At 36.2% G+C, this 23697-nt stretch overlaps 1 protein-coding gene across 1 annotated transcript in view; it reads left to right on the top strand.

The window, feature by feature from the left end:
• LOC309890007 (guanine nucleotide-binding protein G(q) subunit alpha) overlaps positions 1-23697 on the top strand; it is a 130957-nt gene that overhangs the window by 71269 nt on the left and 35991 nt on the right. Inside the window, exon 3 of the mRNA XM_082783337.1 lies at positions 22096-22250. Coding sequence (XP_082639463.1) covers positions 22096-22250 — 155 coding nt within the window. The remainder of the gene's footprint in view (positions 1-22095; positions 22251-23697) is intronic.

Here is a 23697-nt window from a genome sequence, read left to right as displayed (position 1 = left end):
TTTTTTTTTATGTGCATTTTCTCAATGTTTGCTTTTCTTATTATTCTAGCAAAGATCACGCTAAAAGTTTGCTTTCTATTACAACTTTACATCTTACCACAATTTCATAAAGTTGCCCGAAGTCCGCTGGTCTTGAATGTAAATAATTTCTCGTGGATTGCATTATATAGCTTTTGATCATCTAATATTAAAGCAAGCATAAACTGAGAATACTATCTGTGTAGAAAACAAACCTCTAACTGGAATGTGTTACAATACGGGACTTGGATGGATCTGTAGCAGACCGGATGGCCTTTAATGGAAAGACTTACATGACGTATAATGACTTTCAGCTTCATATAGACACCAGATATTTTATACCTCCAGAATGACTGTGAACATTTAAAATCCATTTGACAGAAGAGATTTTGAATTTGTAGTATCTGTAATATCTGCTAGTTACTGAACCGGAGTAGTAGTCATCAAAGGGTGGTGCTTACTTGATGTCAAGCAATGTTTTGAGTAAGAAACTGGTGAAGGTTGGGTAATACTGACCGAAACAGTGGTTTCACTGAATCCACAATGACTCATTTCAGTTTACTCTGCATTCAACAATATGGGTTACTATTTAGAAGGTAACTTAGAATTTTAACATTTCACTTTTGGATAGAATGTGTTTTTATTTTGTAAAATACTGCATTTTATCAAAAGTGAGAATATTTTTAACTTGTCCAAAGAAATTTAGAGAGAAGTGTAACTTCTCAGTGAAAAGGAAGGTTTTAATTTTAAAATGTATTTTTTACTTAGCACTTCCTTTTCATTTTCAGAACATGCATCACACTAAAGATGTATCCTACAAACAGATACTGTAACACATGTACATATAAACAGTAGAACACTTCCTCTTCCAGCAAACCAGATGAGAGTGACTTAAGTGTCTCATGTAATTGGTATTGTGATAACACAAAGCATGATTGCCACCAAAGGGTTGTTTTCTATGAATGTAGTTCCAGTGTTAATTTTATTTCCATTTTACAGTTTTGTTATGTGGCCAGTGCATGCATTTCAGAGATGTTTCTCATTTTACTAAGATACACATATATGGTCAAATCTAAATACTTCTGAATGATTACAGAAACCATGAGTCATTTGATCTGCCTCTTTTGTTGTTGTATAAAGTACTGTAAAAAGTCTTTGTAGCACATGTAGGGATAGGATTTGTTCTAGTTGCAGAATTTCCTAAGAGACCCTAGTAAATACTATGAACATATCTATTTCATTTCCTTTGATAAAGAAAGGCAGGAAGAGAGACATGGAGTTCTTAAGACACAAACCAAATAACAAGTTTAATTGATGCTGTAATCTCGTAATACAACAAACCCAATAAATCTCCATTAACAATTTTCAACTTTCCAAAAGCACGATAACTGAGAGATTGATTTATGTGGTAGGTTTTAGCATAAATCAGCTTGAGAGAGAGAGTTTAATATACCTACAAAAATAAATTAATAAGTTGTCGATCTTCATTCAGATATTATCATAGTTCAGATGTTCAAAATCAGAACACCTTTGGAATTCAGCTAAGGATTGCTTGTTTTGAATTAAGTTTTAGTCTGTACTAAAATACTGAATAATATACAACATAAGCAGCATAATTAAATTTCTAGAAAAAAGCTGATTTTTTTTTTTGTTACCAATTAAAGGTAGTATTTCTAGCAAGTGGTTTGTAAGACACAAAATGCAATGAAGGGTGTAGGTACAATGAAAGTTTCTCTTACTGTATGACTCACTAATGTTTCATACAGTCATTTTTGCATCTTTCTTTCTCCATTGTCATTGGGTGGGTAAGGACTGTTGCAGAGGATGTGGCAGCAGCAGCACACAATAGATCAAACATTCCTGGTTACCTACTTCTCCTACAGTTTTCCACAGTGAAATGACTTTTGGATACTTGGAGCTGTTGGCCAGATCTACAGGCAAACAGCCTACCTGCAACCTCCCCTGGGAGATTCCCAGGGGAATCTTTGCAGTGAATCTAACTTAAGAGCATATATAGTCCAGTGTGTGGTAAACCTCAATGACCTAATTTAGCTACAGACTCACTAGCATTTATTCTAATGTGCTTCTCTTTAAAAGAAAATGTATTACCTTGAAAATTGCAGTAGTTCACCCTATTCTCAAGAAAACAAAAATCACCAAAAAGAATTTTCCCATCTCTCATTCCTGAGTGACTTTTATTTTAAGCATTTTGTACTTTTAAATTTACTTTTACAAAATAAAATTTTGTAAATAAAATAAAATTTTACAAAATAAAAGTGATAACTAATGATCCCCATTAATGCTTGTCATCTGTTAAAATCTCAAATGCCCCACAGTCCAGGTTCAATCTAGCACAGAACTCAAAGATGAGTTTTGTGAGAGGGGATAGCTGGGGATATATTAATACATTTTGTGCCTGTTTTTTTTTTTTTTTTTTTTTTTTTTTTTCATTTTTAACCTCTAAAAGGAAACCTAGTTTCCAAAACCAATTAGGTTGATCTGAATGAAAGACTAGTTACTGTCTATGTCTACACCTAAGTTAATTTCAGTTAACTCCCCTCAGTTTTTATGAGTTTACATATGGAGAAACCATTGGTTTTAATAGTGAGTGGCACCTAAGATGTGGTATCACACAGAAAGGTATTTTTAAAAGTGAAGGAAAAATATAGGAGCCACTTAGTTTATTCTTAAAATAGACTTACTAAAAACTATGGTCTGACACTGTGTTTCTCACAGTTCACAAAAAACATGCACAGAAGTGCAAAAAATAATAATAATAAAAAAATATTTTCCATAAGCAATAACCTAATGCTATATCAAAATCAGTGAGTATAATTGCAGCAAGCTTAGCACTTAACTGGTTTTATAGCTGTGAAATAAAATACCATGTACAATGTACCAAAGAGAAACTAAAAGCAATTATTTTGCTTTTGCTAACCCAGTTCCTCAAGAACTACATGATAAATACATGCAGCTCTGGAATCCAGCAAAGCTTGTGAGTCAGTAAAATCTCTTGTACTGCCAAAGAATGATCTCAATTTAAGTCTTTGTTTCTTATGACCAGAAAAGAAAATAGCAGTTCCCAAGTAAGTCTTTTTTTTTTTTTTTTTTTTTTTTTAATATGATAGACCTGTGTTTCAGAACCATGAAAGCTATCTGGCTCCCAAGCTTTCTGAAAGCACTCAGGACAGTTCAATATCTTGAAGGGAAATCAGAGCTTACATCTCTGGCTCCGGAACTGTGTTTCAACAGAAAGCGAAAGAGCCTTAGTTTTCCTGTGCAGTAACAAATGAAATTTTTATCTCTTTTTGTGAAAGGAGCAGTCAAATTTAGCAACCCATGCACAAGGCCTCCAGCAAACAAAACAGTTAAAATTTGTGGAGTGTTAATTGGAGCAATCATGTAAAATTATTCCTTTATATCTGGATAAATATTAAGTGAAATAAGATGTGAGATAAAAACAAAGACAGTAGTAGTGGCTAGTAGAAGGTTGTCATGAGGACAAAAATAACAGGAGTATGGTGTGGGTAAAAAATAGGAAAAATACTGATAAGAATTCAGTGGTGAAATATACGTGAATGAGTTCATGTTTTTTGTTTTTCTCTACAGCTTTCAAGTTTGGTGGTTTGTCTGTTTAATAGTTCTGCTGACTTGAGAAGATTTTTGTCTGGCTGCATAGTAGCCAGAAGGCTGTCATCCTCTAGCAGCCTGCTGTTGTGTTAACACAATTACATGTGTTTTGGTAATTTTTTTATGGTTATCTCTTTTTCCTAGCTGAGTAGTAGTAATGATACCTTATGCATTAATCTCCAGGCTAATTATAGTGGTGATATAGACAAGGTGATGTATTCTAGGTGCGTGATTTCAGACATAAATTAAAGACATGGAGGTTCTAGATAGATCAGAATAGTGAAGTCATAAATTGTAGTTAGAAGATGGAGAATGCACTGTCTTTCATATTACATTACATCAAGGAAAGCAATTTTTGCCTCAAAGGTTTTTGATTGGCTCTTTTTTCCCCCTTGGAATGTCTTTTTATTGTTGTTGTTTGTTTTGTTTTTGTTTTGCCGAATCCTATTCTTTAGACTATAAATGCATATATTCATAATGAATATAGTATAGTTTATTTAAGGTCTTGCTTTAAGTCCCTGGAGCTGCTTTTTCTGTTTCTGTTGCCCTTTGGAAGGTAGTTGGTGCATATTTTGAGACATGTTGTAGTTCATAATTATCTTGTACACCATTTTCAGTATTTTCTGTTTTCTAGTATAGCTCCACATTTTCATTTGCACTAAAAGTTTTGAAGTATTTCCAGGTACACTATTTTAAAGCCATGAAACACGCATGCTCTACCTGGCATTTATTCTCAGTGTTAAATCTTGCTCTTCTGCTTTTCCTTGTGTCCATTTTCGTCCTCAATTTTTCGAACTTCTTGAAGTCTTGTTTTTTTGTCTAGGGTCACTCCTACATTATTGACTTTGCTGATGATACAGGTTGTACCAAAAAACCTAGCAAGCCTCATTCAGATAAATGATGTGTACGGCAAGTGATTTCCATGATGTATGACTTCTGAAAACAAAAATATTTGTATGAACAGAAAGAGATCAATCTGTTTTAAACTTGTAGGACAATTGGCAATATTGTAGTTTGAACACAGAGGGTGAAAACTTGTTTTCTGTAGTATACCTAATACAGAGTGACTTGTTAGAATTTATGTAGATTTGAATTACCTTTCAGTAAAATATATTCATCTAGTAATTTTATTTTAAAAGTTTCTGAAATGACTTCTAAGTCATACTGAGTTGTTTGTTTCTCACTTAGTCATATTTCTGTGTATGACTTCAGCATGTGACCATGTAACCAAATTGATTATGCTTATGTCTTGAGGATCATCTGAATGAAATGTCTGTAATCTACTTGGCAAGCAGCTTTGTGTTTTCTATTTACTACTAAGTAAACCTGTTTGTTAAATGTAAAAAGTAAAGGTTTAATGTGTGTAGAATGCATGTCAAAGTTAAATGTGTTAAGATGGAAACTAAAGCAGTGATACTGCTTTTATAGTGTTGGTTTCAGCCTTCCTTTTCCCCAGCATACAGGAAAACTGCTTAGAGTAACACTTTAAAGAAGTAAAAGCACGAATGGGAAAAATGAAGATTTCTTCTCATTTGTAAATTAGCTTTTCATATGTCAGCCTGCTTTCTGGTTTCTTTCCTGAAGTTATAAACCTTACCAGGTTCTTCAATTACAGCTTTTCGATTGCAGCCTGACTCACACAACATACTTCAGAGATTGCCAAATATAGTCCACAGTCAAATTCAATACCCAGTATTCTGCAAAAGCAATTCACAATTTAATTTGAAAGTGTAGAGTGTGTAGGCACATCTTCATTTCCTGGAGAAACCATTAAGCATCTCTTCCATTGATATTCAGGTTATGAGGGGCAGCTGTCTTCTGCTTTGTTTGATGCCATTTTGGTATGGCCTACAAGTTCATGGCAAGCTGCCACTGTGACACTTGGATGAGTAATTTGCTTTCTCCTTGAGTTCTTGTTCTGCTTGTTAATTTGCTTTCTTCCAGAGTATTTGTTCTGCCTGTTGCTTGTTCTAACATCTCTGTTTACTCATGTTAGAAGGAAAGACCAGCATTAATCTGGGCAAGGCCTCTTGATGAAAAGGACTACTTATACAACCTGTCTTCAGTTTTTGGGGGAGTTACGAACCCTTAGGAGCTTAGCAGTCAAGTTTCTGTGTTGATGCTGTTAGTACATCACTTGAACATTTAGCTGGAGGTGGACTTACCTGTAATGAGGTTTTGAGAAGATTGTACATGAAAACAGCCAATATAGTAGTGCCTTTACGGTGAAAAATGAAAATTCAGTCATATTGTTAAAGCTGTGTTTCTTGGTTATTTTTGTTAAATTTATTTCACCCTTTGAGTCTATGGATAAAAGCAGGGAAACCAGTGTAGCAGTATTATCTCAAATACGCTTCTAAAATACTGCCTTGGGAATGTTTTTTCTTTGGCTTCAAGAAATGTAGCTTTCCTTTTATAATTATTCTCCTAGGACAGTAGGAGACAGCAGTGCCCAAGGAATATCATCTTTAAAGATGTCATTTTGTTTCTCATCTCTTCCTCCTCATTGCCATCACATTTTATGTGGCATACGCAAGAGGAAAACAGACCAAGTTGCTGTACTTTGTATTAATAAAAGCAGGTCTGATGTAAATAAGGACATTGAATGCACAGCAATACTCAAAGAAGGATTGATGGGTGTTTTTCAGTTTTCAAACTTGTAATTTGGTAACACAGCAATTTGAACCAGTTATCATCATTCATCCAGTATGTAAGGTAGTTAGGTTTCCAGTTTGGTTTGATAACAAGAGAACACAAGATAGCAAGGAGAAGAACACAGCTTTCAGATCTTTGTTAGACCCTTCCAGGATTTATGTAATTTATCTGGCTCACATGGGAATAGTAACTTGAAGTGCTCATTCAGTACAGATTGTGGGAGCTATTCTAATTTAGATTTCAGTAGAGAGAAAATGAGGTTGTTATACACTTTAAAGGTTAGAGAATTCTTTTCATTGTTTATTCCCTCTTCTTTCTTTTGTTACTTCTTTCTTGGCATAGAAGTACTAGTGTCAGACCCAAGACATTGTCATTGAGCCCATCAGTCATAGAGATGAAGAAGGTTGGGTAGGTTTTGAGGTTGATAATGATCAAACACTTTGATTTTTATCATTTTTTTCCAGATCACAGGTTTTGCTTAAAATTACAGCAGTGGAGTTGCTAGGAGGTATGGTGTATCAAGATACATGGACAGAATTCATGGATTCCCATTAGAATAATAAGTTGCATGGGAGAGTGACATCTGATAGCACTGAGAGCCAAACCACAAATGCATGCTTGCCTTAATTTGATGAAGTGGCTTGTCAAGTCTTTTGTGTTTATGGAATCAAAATATGATTTCTAATTGTACTTCTGTTTCCTCCTCAAAAGCTCACATTTTGACAAGCTTAGTTAACTTTTTACCATACCAATAGGTTTTCAGAATGGCACACACATAACCTACATGTCAGAGTTGAAACTGTGTATGTGAGTCTCACAATGCTATGCAATATCTGTGACATTGTGGTGCAGGAGGCTGAGACAGCTTTTGCAGATCAGCAGCCACAGAAATGCGCGTATGCAGACCTTTCTGTTCTGATCCAGACCGTTTTGTTCTTAAACGTTTTTTTTCCTTTGTTATACTTGAGTCATGTGCTGTCTCTCAGGAGCAAACGCTGCAACCGTTTCTGGCTTTTTTCTGCTTAAGCTGAAAAGAGGGTGACCTAAAAGAGCAACGGATTTTCTGATCTCAGACTTGGATTTTACTTGTTTCAGTTTAGAATGGGGTGTTTTCACTACTCTATGCTTAGCAGCTTCTAAAAGGTAAATGTGATTGCTAATCCAAATTTGCATTCAGATAAATACTTCTCTGGTCATGAGTTACTGGGACCTCTGAATATACTGGTAGCTTTCTCCAACATAGAGCCCCCAACTAAGGAAGATGGTTCTGTATTGTAAAAGCAGAATTTTGAAAAAGGATGCAGAAGACTATTTGGAATTCATGATCACAGGAAGAAAGGACTGATTACTTTATGGAAATATCTCTTAGTGGAATTTGATTTCCTATTTTCTAAATAAGATTTTTTTAGTTAAAGTCATATTCTAAAATATATAACAGTGAAGTGTGCAGCAGATTAACAGTTACAATAGTTAGTTCTGTAAAGGGAAATTATATAAAAGAAGATGATGAAAGGGAAGCAACACTGAAATCTTTTGTTACTGAAATCTCAGAACCTTGGGTTCTGAGGTTCCTTCTTCCCATGCAGCAAGTAAGAGAAAATTTAGTGTTTTCTTTGAACTATGCTTGCTGTGAATTGCTTAGCTTTCTATTAAATGTTTTTTATTCCTTTATTATGCATTCCAATATAATTCACCAGTGTGACACCAATGCAGTGAATTAGTCAACTACTGTAAATCCACTGCCAGTGGGTTTTGGTTAAAACAGTTTTGACAGCTTGACGGAGATAGTAACTGAGAGTACTTGAATAAAGAAGAAAGTGATCCATTATTACGTTGATGTCTGAATCAACATGATTCTATTTTAATCATAACAATCAGATTTTACTATAAGGGACATACCATACTACATCCCATAACTGCTGAGTTAGCATGCATCTTTAAGGTTCTCATCCATCTGTTTCATGTCTGTCTTTTAAACTAAATCTAATTTAAATCAGTCATTTAAAAATATATGTGTTACAGCATCAAAATTACAGTGTGAAGGAAAGTGCACAAACATAAAAGTATGGTGGCAGAACCATGTCCTTACCAGGTATTCTACTTTTCCAACTTTTCATCCTTTTAAAAATTTGCCACCTGCTAATAACATTACAATTAGGACTTGTGCTCATGCTGGCTAAAGAAAGGTGACTTGTTAGTCCCTTTTGGTTGACCAAGGGAAGCCAGTAGCTGAAATCTTTTTGTATTTCAGCAAAATCTTCATCCTGTCTCTCACCTTCTGGACATATAGCTTGACAGGTACATAAGATGGTAGAGAGATTATTGGCTGACAGATTGGGCTCAAAGGCTTGTAAATTAGGTTACATCAGGCTGGTGACCAGTCCCTTGTGGGGTCCCTCAGGGCTCCATTCTAGGGCCAGCTTTCTGCAGTGTTCTCATAAGTGACCTGGAAACAGGAGTTGAATGCACAATACATAAGTTTGAAGATGACATTAAATTAGGAGGAGCTGTGTACTCCCTTGAGAGTACAAAGGCCTTGCAGAGACAGCTTGACAGACCAGAGGGCTGGGCAAGCACGAACGATATGAAATTTAGCAACAGCAAGTGCTGGATTCTGCACCTGGGATGGGGCAACTGTGGCTGTATGTACAGACTGGAGGATGAGAGGCTGGAGAGCAGCCCTGCAGAAAGGGATCAGGGGTTCTGGTTGATGGCAAGCCAGCCAAAAGGGCCAGCTGTACCCTGGGGTGCATGAGGCACAGCACTGCCAGCTGGTCAAGGGAAGGGATTGTCCTGCTCTGTTCTGCCTTCTCATACTCTTCACAGTATGAGAAGGACATAAAACTATTAGAGGGAGCCAAAAGAAGGGCTACAAAGATGGTGAAGGGTCTAGAGGGAAAGACATGTGAGGAGCAGCTGAGGTCCCTGGGTTTGCTCAGCCCCGAGCAGAGCAGGCTGAGGGGAGGCCTCGTGGCGGCCTGCAGCTCCCTCACGAGGGGAGCGGAGGGGCAGGCACTGAGCTCTGCTCTCTGGGGACAGCGACAGGACCCGAGGGAACGGCATGGAGCTGGGACAGGGGAGGGTCAGGCTGGGGGTTAGGGAAAGGGTCTACACCCAGAGGGGGGTCGGGCACTGGGACAGGCTGCCCAGGGCAGTGGTCACAGCACTGAGCCTATGGGAGTTCAAGAAGTGTTTGGACAATGCTCTCAGACACATGGTCTGATTTTTGGGCAGTCAGGTGTGGATCCAGGAGTTGGACTCAATGATCCTTGTGGGTCCCTTCCAGCTCAGGGTTCTCAGTGATTCTGTGATTCCTGGTCTGTATGTTAGACTCCAGAGGTGGTTTAAGGAGAGCAGTGGTAGCATATCTGAATGGAGGGACTGCCAGGTGCTGACCATAGCAGTCAGGAATGAGCAGTCATCCAGTCATTAGACTGGCTGTTGTGCATTAGAGGGACAGCGGGGCTGCTGTGCTTTTGCAGATTGTATAGAAATCAACACTTAAAAAAAAAAAAGTATTGGGTGTGTGCAAAACCAGCATAAAACTGCTTCTGACTCATTTCTCTCCTCCAGCTGTGCTCTCTTTAATTTTATAAATTTTGTCCTACCTACAAACATGCAGAAATGTTCCTGATACGATGTTCATTCTGTGGGTAGTTTGATTTCATGAAATGAAAATACTACAATGATCCAATGAAGCTAAATATTACTCACTTTTGGCGAATTTGTGGTTCGTCTTGGGCCAGAAGTCTAACTTAAAATACTTACCTACCCTGTCCTGAAAAACGAATTGTGGTCATTTTTGTATTGAGAGGGAGTTCAAAGTCCAGTGAAAAAAATTGAAATTATGATGATAATTTCAGTTGGTATTGGGTCAGAGCAACAGTGCTTTGCTGATTTTTTCATCATAATTCTTTCTTATTTATTAAGGTGAATTAATGCGACTTTCAGTTTTACAGACTAATTGCAGACTGTTTCTGTTAACTGTCTAGTTCAGTCTTAATATCAGCATTTGCATTAATAGTGTAATCCTAGTTGAAAGTGATTGTATGGACTAGCTGCATGCTGATTTCTTAAGTAGTTGTCTGTCTCTGATAGTATGTGTGAACAGGGTAGATAAGGACTATGAATATGCTTTTTTCTGGGTAGCAGAATGTAACATAAACAATCTGTCTTTGCTACTCTGAGAGCTTCCCCAAATTAACTTAATAAATTTGTCTTGAAGATTTATTGGGAAACTGCTTTGGGCATTTGTGAAATAATTACAAATGGTACAGGTACATGGTCTGTAGGTACAGAGCACTTGTCACTACATGGAAACCTTTGTCTCCAGCAGATTTGATGTGATATGCCAGTATGGAGCTGTTGACTTTGTCCCTGGATATTCTTCCCTTGCTGTGTCCTGGGAATCTCCATAGCACAGTGGGACTAGGTGATCGAGTACAGAAACCTCACTGTACTAATAAACTAATAATAGGAATATACAGTTTTCCTCAGTAGACAGTGTTGCTGCTTTTCTATCGTTACTACTCAGTCATCCATAAGCTTTCACTTACAATTTAATGAAAATTAATTTAAAAATCAGATTTGCTTTCCTTCTAACTGAAAACAAGGGCTTTTATAAGACATTTAGATTATTAAAAACAATGTACAAAAATGTTTCCCCTCAGTTAATGAATAGTGATACTTTTGTAAGGACCATGTCCTGTTTTGGTTAACATCTTGGGAGGATAATCCATGTACGCTTTGACAGATAAATAGGCCTCCCCAAATGGCTGTTAAAAAGCCCAGTGTAACCTTTCCCTGTAAATAGTGATGTTAGTTAGCAGAGCTAACTAACTAATAAGAGCTCTTCAAGCTCTTATTTGTGTTAAACTCTATTTTGTCATTTAAGAGTAGGAGTGTTGTGTATTAATGGGTTTTCTTCCTAATGGTGGAAGTTGGCACCATGTTTTAAGAGACTGGTGTTTTGCCTGAAGCCTTGCAAGAGTAGTCAGCAGTGCTTTGCTGTCCTTCTTTAAATAAGCTCTTCTTGGCATCTGATTTGAGCCAGCAGAAATGCAGTATGTTTCTAGGAATAAGATTATACTTAATTTATAAAGAAGCTATCACTTTTTTAGGTCACACATGGCACAAAACCTTTTTTATTTTTATTCTCCCTCAAGGCATGTTTCAAATAGTTACTCATCACCATGTTATAATGTGTCTGTGGTTTCTCTGGAGAAAATCATGTTGGATTGCTATCTTTAATAACTTGGGGCAAAATTAATTCTTTTGTGACCCTGTTCAAAAGAACAGATTTTTATCAGAGGTTAAATGTTGCCCCTCTCTGCAGTTCTGCCAGTTCATTTCTCTACACATAAAGAGGTTAATGAAAGCACCCAAAAGAAGTAGGTGATACTGTATCATGTAGCTTATCATGCCTATGTTAACTCTGAAAGTCATTTTTCAAAGTTTTATTCCCAAGAAATGAGGTAATTGTTTAGAAAGACAATCTTTGTGGTTGGAGAACACACCATTTAAGTTTGTTGTAATTTTTGCAGAGGAAAACTCCTACTTCAGTCATTCATTATTTTGAGAGGGACCCTCCCAGTCCTCTGATACTTCTAGAAATACCACTTTGAAAAGATTGCTTTCTCTAATATGCATTAGTCAGCAGAGGGCACTCTCTTCCTTGAAAAATAAAAGAAAGTATGACTTAAAAATAAGAGAGGTGAGCTGCTTTTCTTTGCAGTACTTTTTTTTTAGTACAAATTGTATGTGTGAAACGAAATTTGATACAATATAATTCTGTACAGAATTATTTTTCATGTAAATACTTTTCTGAATTGAAACAGAGGAAGACATAATTCTTTAAAAATGAACCTGTTGTTAATTTCCCTGTGCCTGTCGTATGTTCACCTCTTGGTTCCTCTCTAGGTATCAAAAACAGTGAAACCTAATGCGGTTCTTTCATGTAGGCAATTGAATGGTATTGCTGAATTTCTGAATTGCCCAAATCAAATGACCATAGCCTCTACTATATAAAGAGCCACAGAGTCCTTTCAGTTCTAGCTATTTTAATCCATGAAGCCAAGCAAAGCTTTTATTCCTCTGATCGTTAAAAACATCTATTGTGCAATGTTCGTTCAGGCTTTGTGCAGGAGTGAGGCTCAGGAGGAGTTACATGACCAATTGTCCTTTTTTTTTTTTTCTTTTTATACACTTACTGTTATATTGCATCGGTTGACTTGAGGTAGTGGATTCCTGCAGGACTGTGAAGTACAGCCAGTTATTTTGCTTAAAATTGAATGAAGATTTCAGCATGCCCATGTTTGCGTAACATACTCTTCCGTAGATCCTATCATACCACATAGAAAAACATCACTGCAGAAAAGTTTGTTGTTACTTGTGATGTTGTTATTAAGCACCGTTGTTCAAAAAAAGAGGTACTAGGGTATGAAGACTGCTATAAAGCTCTTAAAATCGGTGATACATGTAGAGTAGAAGGACTACTTAAAAATTGCAGTGATTTATCCTGGATTCTTGTGAAGGTATTGTAGAGAGAGTTGCTGTAGAATTAAATAATTAATTAACCCTTCTGTTTTACAGATCCATTTTTATTTTTTTTCTGTGGGCAACACATTTGGAAGATGCCCCTCAGGAGGGACTGTGATGGAGCAGTTTTAGTTTATTCACGTATTGAAATACTTTGAATAGTTTTTCCTGAGAAAATACATCCCTGAGTCTGAGGTTGACGTTGTTCTCTGTTCAGTATTGTTAAAAGCCGTTCTAAGTCTTCCCCAGTTTGTATCAGCTAAATATATAGAAAGTGTTCTTTGAGTTTTCTGGCTTCAGGTATATCCCCCTTCTGCCTCTGTACACCTTACTTACTCAGGTAAGCTCGATACAGCAGTTTCTGTGACACTTAACTTGGAGTGTCAACTGGAAAAACACTAAGAAGCTCTCCATCAGTTTCATTTTTGCTGTGTAGCAGTTCAAGAAACAATGGTTTATTGCTTATGTGTCTTTATTGTAATTGTTTATACAATTACAGCACAATCTTAAAAGTGGCCCTCAGAAAGAAAAAATTCTAGGACATTGATTTTTTTCTGAAAACATGACTATATGTGCATGCATGGATATGTTTTTGAAAACAATTTTTGATAGTACTCTATAGACTCCATGGACAGCAGTAATTTGGATAATTTGTGTTAACTACAACTACTGTTGAGAGAAAAGATTTTGTTACAAATTCTTACTTAGATACATATGTGATTTATATAGATATATATGGGATTTATATGTGAAATGTTTTTCAGTTAGTTTCTGATATAGATATATATGGGATTTATATGTGAAATGTTTTTCAGTTAGTTTCTGTCATTGTAGAACTGAGTTAACTTTGGAAATAGGTTTTGCTACCAGAAAAATATTTTACCAGCTTGTGCTTGCAAGTTATTAATTATGAGGACTTCATGAGGATATAAATAGTTGCTAGTAAATATGTCCAAGAGAAGAATTCTTTAGTTTTATATTCAGGTTAGCAATGTCAGAACCCAAGAAGAATTCATTTTCAGCTGTTTACTTTCAGCTACTTCAGTAGGGGTTTCTTCACCAATATCTGCCATAACTTCCTTCGGAATCTTACAGATTTATTTCAAAAAGGAGTTGAATTTCAGAATGTCAATACCTGCCTAAAGTCTTCGAAAATTTAGTAGCAAAAATAACATTTGGAAAACAAGTCAAAACATAATGTTCAGTGACTACCTCATTTTTAAAAGAAGTAAACATAATTTTGCACTCCAGTGCTCTGGATCTCTTTACTTATGTGGCCTGTATTTTAGTTGTTGCTCTATTTTGTTCGAAGTAAAAGTAGGCAAACCATGGAAAACAAATTGAATTTGCTGAATTCATGGAATAAAGCATTGATCAAGCAGAATATCTGGCTTCCCAGCATGACAAAAATAATCAGTTGAAGGTGAATTGCTAGAGCAGTTGTGAAGGATATAGCAGTTGGCTGATCCATAAAGAGGTCTTTGAAAAGAGACACACTAAAGGTTATGTACAGAGCATAAAGCATTTTCTATTTCTGTAATCTTCACAGGAAAAGTGATGGATTTTTGATTCACATGTCAGAAAAGCAATCACTAGCTGCGCAATTCCAGAACCTTTGTCTAGAAATTTCAGCCGGTATACTATATTTATTAAAAGCAGGATGTGCAAATACCTAATTTATAATCCACTGTAAATGTAACATACCACTGAGAATAATGATGAATATCAAGTATGATCTTTTTTGAAAGAGGTATTTGTAACATGGTATTTTGTCAAGCATTGGTGTCATCTTCCATCTCTGCTTTCCTAGCTCTGGCAATATTTGAAGAGCATATAACATGTGTTGTCATTAACAAAGTTATAATGCTTAAAATGATCTGACCTCATAAAAATAATACCTAAGAAAAGTTAGGGATACTAAGCTTTTTAAAGAGAGGGTAAAAGAGTCTATCATTTTTGTTACACGGATCCAATGCTATATAGAGCATATTTTATTTTAAATCTACAAAATGAAGCAGGTAGGTCAGGTGAAAAAGATACGGGGAGGATGGATAACTAAAACCTGAAGTTAAAAATCCAGTTTCTGTCTTTCATCTCTGTCATTTTACCAGAGTTTTTCTTAAAGATACTTTGTGTAGATTTGCAACAAATAACAAGGTTGGGATTGTTCAAAGATTGTCTAAAACTTAGCCTTCTTTTGAGAGGAAGAGTTGGCAAAGAAGTTACCCAAGACCACTGGCAGAATGATTCATTTTACTTCTTCTACCTGTTCCTCCTTTCGGTGGATGGGGAATGGCTTCATTCTTACTTTTTCTTCCCATTTTCCTCTTTTCTCCTTTGTCTTGCAAACATGTTTGGTTCTCTAGAGGCTGATTGCCAGAAGTTGTTTCAGTTACTTGAAGTGTTACAGGTAGGTGGTTTGGAGAGGGAAGGAGTGAAGAGTGATAAAAGCATTATTTCAAGGCTTTACGTGGAATTTGATATTCAATCAAAACAATAGTATGTTCCTACTGATATTTTTATGTTGCTTTTCCGTGTTAGGCAACACCTTAACAGGCAACCAGACATTTATATATAGAGTATGGAAGTTGGACAGTAAGTGGAAAAATGATTACACACCCTTTTGTTGCCCTGTAGCACTGTTTGCATTAGCAGAAGTAGTCTGTGTTAGCTCTGGGCTCTTTAGACCTGCTTACTTCTAAAGAGTATCTGCAGTGTGCTGTAACTGCATCATTCTGTAGATTTCCTTTCCTTAAAAAATGCTTATGTTCTGTCACATAGGAGAACATCTCACTTTTCATAAAGGAAAACTATTTTTACATTCTCTGTTTTTTAATTCAGCTAAATTTCTGAAAGTTACTTGCACAGAGTGACTTAGTTATCAGAGAGTAAGGTGACTATTCTTCTGCATGCTGACATTGGAAAAACCTTGCTGACAAAAGCTTTTGTGTATAAAAAGAGGATTGGAATCTGTAGGAGAGTCTAGTAGGATGACTGTGTACATTTAGCTAGATCTTGATTTGGCATTTAAGTTGTACACCTAAGCTTCCGTGTGTTCTCCTTTAACATGACTCACATGGTGTGTACATGTCTCTCTGACCTTTGCAAGAGACTCTGCTAGGGTGACAGTAAGTTATTTCATGGTGCCTCTCTTCTTCTGTAATTAAAACATTTTTTTCAAGCTCTGTAGGGATAACCTAGCTTCTAAAATATACGTTTTTGAAGCCTTTTCTATTATATATGTAGAAACTGTGATACAATTGTAGATAACAGCTTACTCAAATGTTCTGGTTGTAGCCTTATAGCAGCAGCATCATGCTTGTCTTCCATCTCTGATGCATCTTATAAGTAAACAAGAAATCAAGAAAATTCAGGGCTCTGACTGAAGTGCACAAATAAAGTTCTGATTCATTCAGCTAATTCCTAAGGCTTCTCTGAGCCTTAGTAAAAATACATAAACAAATAAATAAAAAATCTCATATGTGTACACGTCTTTCTTTCATTATTCCAGTTTTTCGATACATGAAAATACTGCAGCTAGGGTATAATGATGTATTTTGAATGGATCCATTTTCCAGCTGATTTTTCCAAATGAATTAATTTTCTAGTCATAAAATATTTTGTTTTAAATCCTTGTTTTACTTTAGTGCTCATGAGTTAGAATCTGTTATCCTCAGCATTTTACAGACAATGACCAGTAACAAGCAAAAATTTTATTTATCCACTTGATTTTTCAGATTCTTCTTAGTGTCTGTGGAATTCTTTTTCAAAGAACTTATGCTATTTTTTCTTTTCAAAGGTCATGATGTGAAACAGGAAGGGATACAAATTCTCATTTAGGTGGTTTGATCCCCTATTAACCTTCCTGAGTAACTGAAGATTGATTAGGATCATACCAAGGCTTTTTCCAGAATTCCACAGCACACTTTATTAATACATAATGAATGTATTAATTTATTACATTTAATGATGTGCTTCAGTGTAGCACATCATGCAAACGCTTCCCTGTTTAGGCTAGTCCATTCTGTGGTCCAGAGTTGGTCACAGGAAGCAATGTCCTCTTTCCAGTCCTTTTCCAAACTATCGGACTGGTGTGTGAAAACACTTTGCTACCTGGGAGAGATTTATCAGTCAGAGATTTCGGTTTTCTGGCATATTAAGAAATATGTTGGGAGATTCGAGCATATTGGGGCTGTTTACTTCTCAAGACAGTGAATAGACTAGTATTGCTCTCCCTGAATGTTACACCTGCTTGAAATATCCACAGGTTTACAGGAAAGTCTCTAAAGCAGTATGTCTTGCTGTATAGCCCTGCAGGTGAAGACATTTGTGTGAACCACACTTGTAGATTGTAACTCAGCAGGATCTGAACCCGTAAATGTGGGCTCATGGCTCTTGTTGAACTGGAATGAGTAATAGTTTTTACGCTGCATTATCAAGGAATGTGTTTTGCTTTTTTATTTTTATTTTTTTATATATGTATATTTTTTTGTCCTTGCGAAATAAGAGAAACAAATCCATGATCATGACGGTGGCTATGGAATGACTTCCACTCAGCTCCTGGACTGCTTTGATATGATCCCATGACTTTGCTCTCAATTGTACAATCTTCATAAACTTCAGCATACAGACCTAACATCAGTGTGCTTTTTCCTTTAGCTACTGGCAGCCAAGCATCACAGACACTGGGTTTTTCTGATTGGCTTGGGAAATCCTTTTACAAAGCGGAAAACATTTACATTTATAAATACAAGGTATCTATCCCATTCAAGGTTACTCTTTAAATGGGCATCTTAAAATCTGCTAGACCACAGAGACCATTAATATAAAAACTCCCTTCCCTGCTGCATCTCAAACATACTGCTTTCTCCTGTGGATTTAGTATCTCAGAGGAACTTCATTTGAAATAGACTGCATTTCTGCCTGGCCTCTATCATATTAATCAATCTGGTAGGTTGTAGAGCTACACTGGAAAAATTGCAGTGATTATATCAAAAAGAATATAAAAATCTGAAACTTTTACCAAGCTTTCTAAAACATTGATTTGCAGCCATGGTTTGTAAGGCTCCAAATGGTTGATGTACATATAAAGTAAACACAAGAACACAAACATTGGCTGGCACAGTTAGTCCCTAAGAAGCATCAGAGCTTTCAAAGAATTAACAGATTAAAAGTAGAAAACTGATGCAATGGAGCCCAGAAGTTCCATACTTTTAACAGATTGTGTGCAAAAGACTATTACAGACAGACCAACATAAAAGTGTAATGTTGTTCAAGCCCACAATTAGTTTTTACACTATTCATAGTTTGCTGAGGGGAATGATGATGAAGAAGAAAAGATAGCTATTTTGGTATTTTCTCTGGCTCAGATTTCCTTGTTTCAGAAACTAATAGTTCTCTCTTTTTTTTTTTTTTTTTTTTCTGGGATCATTTATTAAATGCTTGTAGAAATCAGTGAAGAAACTCTTTAATCTAGGATAGGTGTCATTTGCAAAAAATAATTGGATGAGTGTTAATAAGATCTCTGGGACATAACGTGAAAATTGTTACAAGTATTCTTATGCTTGACAGCCATGGAAAATCACTGCTGATGTAAATAGTGTATTGGACAGAAAAGTAGCTACACTGTCTAGATTTATTTGGTGGTACATCACAGCTGAACTAGTAATTACATCTAAATAACCAGTTTGAAGTTGATACTTGCAGAATACTTCAGTTTTGTTTGGATTTTATTTTATTTTTGTTGGTGGTGGTTTTTGAATGCCTTTATAGTAATTATTGATGTCCCAAAAGAGAAATCTAAGAAATCACGTTTTTAAAATGGTAATAGCTTGACTTCCCCACGCCCCTCAAAATAACATTAATTTCAGGGTACAGCAAAAGTATTAGTGAAGACTAAGAATTTCTAGATAAAGTTTATACTTACAGAAATCTTACTAACAGATTTATGTAGAGTCCTTGGATTATTTTTTTCTTGCAAGTAATTTGAGTGCTAACATCAAAAATAATGTTTGGAATTTGCTATTTATATTATTAGAAGGAAACTAAAGCTGGTAGTTAGCAGTTTTGACACCAAATGTGCATGCTTGGTGGTTCTTCTACAGATAATTTATGTTTCTTCACCTCACAAGGTTTCAGTAGAATTACTTTTTACTTTCATCAGAGCAAATAAGAGAAGTGTAAAGCCAACAGATGTATTTAGATCTCTGTCTCTGCCACCAGGAATTAGAAGCCAGCAAAATATATTGGCTGACGAAGACTCTCAGAGAAATGAAAAATGTTGTGTACAAGAAAACACAGTACTTTGGGAACATGAAGACATAAATGAGAATTAATAAAAACTTAAAATCTATGTGAAGGGACATTACTTCTTTAAGAGAAGTAGCAGTGATGTGAAGTGAACTGTAGTAAACTGTAAGTCAGTAGAGTGAGTCAGCTCTCATGAGCTGACCAAGCAAACCACAGGGAATCAGAAATAGTATTCACTGGGGAAATACTTTGTCTTTTAAAAAAGCTGAATTAATTTTCTGATGGATGTAACTTACCAGCATATACCATAGTTTATTTTGTTAAGTTTTACCTGCAGTGCAGAGTCATGTTAATTGTATGGTAGTAGTCACAGAACTGATAAATAAAACAATGCAATATCTTGGACGACTGTAGTAGTAGTAACTATCTGTTCTAGATAGGTAACTGTCTAAAATAAAGTAATTATCCTGCACAATTTTCTCTGCTACCAGTACATTTGAGCACTTTCCAGAGAATGTTTAGAGAACCTTTAGAGAAATATTTCAGTTTTGATAGATTTCCAATGAAAACCTAAGAGCAGCTTTTGAACAGTTGGTCAGTCTTTCACCTCCATTAGCACCTAGAGAGCACTTGGCTATAATTTCAGAGCTCAAATGCTTAAAAAAAACAAAGAAAACAGTATCAGAATATACTGTTTATTAGTTTGTCACAAACAATGAACAAATATTTGTGGCATATTTTTTTGGAAGCATACACAGTCAAGAGAATATAACTGAGCTTGTTAAGATACAAGTTAGTTTCCAAAACAAATCAACCCATTTCACGAGAGCATTAGTTTGTGCTTAGTAGAATATGATTTCTTATTAATCGCTCTGAGGATGTAGGGACCCTTCATGATTTTTCCAGATATTTTGGGTATGTGTGGATGTGATGCAGAAGAAAATACTTTCTGTTGGAACTTTTAAGATTGAGTTCTGGTAACAGAGAAGTTCAACATATCTCTAAGACACAATTTTTTCACATGGAATTTGAAGATTATTTCATCTAGAATAAACAACAGTTGTATATAAAATACTTTGTTAAGTAATGAGCATACCATAATTCTCCTGGAGAGTTTAAAAGGGGGGCTGGGGTTGCACATGTGCAAACACAGGATAAGTTTATTTAAAAATAACTAAAAAGCTTATTTCAGAATACCTTCACCTAATTTAAAATGGAAGGAGATTTGTGTCCTTGCCTGAAATGCAGACTACATAAGAGAATTTAATTCTTCATGTTTTTGCTTGACTGAGTTTCCCTTATTTTTTTTTCTCATTGTGTTTGTGTGTTTGTATGTATATCTATATCTACATAGATACATATGTTCATACACTGAATCGTGTACATAATGCTTTCAGCACAAATTACAAATTGTTCTTCTCTGTCTCTGTAGGCTTTAACTAAATTTTGACGGTATTTTGGAGGGTGATGTGTTTATTAGGGTTTTCCTATCGGCAAATTCCAATTTTAGAGATTACTTGTTAAAGTAAAAACAGAATTTATAGTACAAACTGAATCTTAAGAACTTTTCTAAGAATCTCACTTTTCTTAGTAATAAGTTTTAATACATTTGTGGCAGCACCAATAACATTTTATAATTAATCTCTCTGAAAGGCAAACTCCTTATCTCTCTATTCTCTGCTCCTGTCAGAGTCTGAATCTGCCAAGTTGGTTGACTGGTTAAGTCCGGAGAAAGAAGGATTTTCCCTTGGTCAAAGAGGATTGGGTCAGAGATCATTTATTCCTCCCACCCAGGCTGGGGGCTGACGTGCTGGAGAGCAGCTCTGAGGAGAGGGAACTGGGGATCCTGGTGGACCGCAGGCTGACCATGGGTCAGCAATGTGCCCTTGTGGCCAAGAAGGCCAGCGGTATCCTGGGCTGCATTCAGAAGAGTGTTGCCAGCAGGTCAAGGGAGGTGATCCTCGCCCTCTGCTCAGCTCTGGTGTGGCCATACCTGGAGTATTGTGTCCAGTTCTGGGCTCCCCAGCACAAGAGGGTCATGGAGCTACTGGAGGGAGTTCAGAGGAGGGTTATGAAGGTGATCAGGGGACTGCAGCACCTGTCATACGAGGACAGGCTGAGAGAACTGGGCCTGCTTAGCCTGGAAAAGAGAAGGCTGAGGGGAGATCCTGCTTGGCAGGGGGGGTTGGACTAGGTGATCTTCAGAGGTTCCTTTCAACCCTGCCCATTCTGTGATTCTGTGGTTATAATTTAAAAAGCAGATATTTTATATGCTCTATACCTGAAAAATCAAAAATGAAAGCTTTCTTTAGAATTAGCTTAATTAAATATAAATTTTATTCACCTCATCCATTTCATCTAAATTATACTGGATTGGAGTAAACATAGTCTGAAAGGAAGGCCCACATTTGTTAATTCACCTTCTGTCCTAATGCTATACTTGTTAATGTTTGTCTTAGTTCAAGCTCTCCTTATCATCACTCATTTCTAATTTACTCAGTACTCCTATTTATTCTCATTCATTCACCATTTACTTTAAGGTCATCTGGAATACATCAGTGATGGTCCTTCCTGCAGCGTCCCTAAGTTCATTCACATAAATCTTAGTAAATTATTCATCTTTGAATATTTCAGGACTTTGTTGTCTTTTTTTATATTCTTGTTGTGAGTTATTCAGCTCACAGAGTGGATGGTAGGTATTGTGTTTGACAGTGTCTAGTAGCATGAAAGGTAAATAATTTGCTAATTCATGTTGACATGTATGTACTTTCTATAAAAAAATGAAGGGTTCCTCAGTTCCTTCTCATTTCTGGAATGCCTTATACTGGTAGTCTCTTCTCCATTTTACCAACCTTCATCATGGTACTTGATTTTTCAAATTGTGTATACGCATTGGTGGGATGGCCAGTCATGAAAATTATTCCTGTTAATCATGTTCACTGTATATAAGCTATCTGCAAGTAGAGAAAATTAAGTAAAGTTTATTGTTTTGTTTCTTTTAATTAGGCTCATGCACAGTTAGTTCGAGAAGTCGATGTAGAAAAGGTGTCAACTTTTGAGAACCCGTATGTAGATGCAATAAGAAGCTTATGGAATGACCCTGGAATCCAGGAATGTTATGACAGACGACGGGAGTATCAATTATCAGATTCAACTAAATAGTAAGTGCATGATGGCTACAAATAACCGTGTCTCACTTTGTGTCTAACAAAGTAATATTTACTTTTTAACTTCTTAACTGTCTGTCTGTGTACATATTTGTATGCATGTGGAGCATGAACTTACATGAACATACGCTTAAGAATTGTAATTTAAAAGCTGCTTTTAAGTTGTGGAGTGCATCTAGTTTTAGTTTAGAGTGTGTGTGTGTGTTTCCCAGAGTGAAAGTTGGTTACCATTTGAAGTCTTAAAAGTTCTAACTAGGGGTAGTTAAACACTGCTGGTTTTGATTTTGATGTATCTTTTCAAGCCCTTTCTCTCCTCTGACATATGCGCACAATTGCAAACTGGGCAAGAATACTTTTAGATACTATAACACAAGAGGTGTAATCAAGGTAAACTTTGTAAAATGCGTAAAAATCAGACGTCTCTTTTCCAAGGCTTTCCCCTTTTGCCTCACAGGCTGCTTTTGCAGTCCTGGTGGTGAGGTAAACAAGCAAGTGTTCTCGTGTTTTGTTGAGCTGCCTTTCTTTTGTTGAAAGGAGGCCTAAATGTGAAAGAACATGGCTTCCAGAAAAGACATAGCTGAAAAGAGACTTCAATTTGTAAAAGGTGAAAAAAAGTACAGTAAGAGCCTTTTAAATCAAATCCTCTCTTTTACAGATCAACAATAAAAATGCCTACATGACTAAAATTGCTCTCAAATGTTATGCTCTTCATTTCTGGGGAAGGGTCCTGATAAAGTAGCATTGTAGAATTTAACATTGGAATCAGCCAAAGATTAGCTTAATGAAATCCAGTTACTCTTGAGTAAAGTAGCCTATGACTTTGACAAAATTTCTCATCCTCTATCAAATTGGTGATGGTAACGGATGATGACCTTTTGGTGTTGCCCAATATTTAAAAAATACAGCATGCCTGCTTATTAAAACTGTGGCAAAAACCTCTGTGGTCTCATGAATTTTTGTATCATCTATGAAGATATTTCTAATTATATCATTCCAGTCGCTTTGTCATGCTGACATGAGTGGAAGTCTCTTATTGAGGAAAGCACAGAAGGAGCTGAAAGACATGGTGAAGCTCCCATTCAGCTCATTGGAACACAGCCATAGACATAGGAGAGGACTGGGATGAGATGATCTGCACAGTAGCCTGAGGATTCTTATCTAGCTTAACAATATGTTACTGCTTCAAGACAAACATATTAATGTCTTGCAGATACAGTTTAGGCAGCTGAAGAGCTAGAATTGCATGATACTGTTCTGCCTAGATTTGTTCCAGCGCTCCTTGTTGTTGGCACATAATTTTCTTCTTTTGCTTCATTTTCCTTTTCCCATATATAGGGTCCTGTCTGTGGAGCTGGTTACCTTCTCAGCCTACAACTTCTATTATTTGTATATGCATATTTTGGTGCACAGTGGTGCAAAGGACAGTGAAGCCTCTCCTATT

Source organism: Aythya marila (assembly GCF_965140915.1).
Source record: "Aythya marila genome assembly, chromosome: Z".
Lineage (NCBI taxonomy): Eukaryota > Metazoa > Chordata > Aves > Anseriformes > Anatidae > Aythya > Aythya marila.
This window is presented reverse-complemented; position numbering and strand designations above follow the sequence as displayed.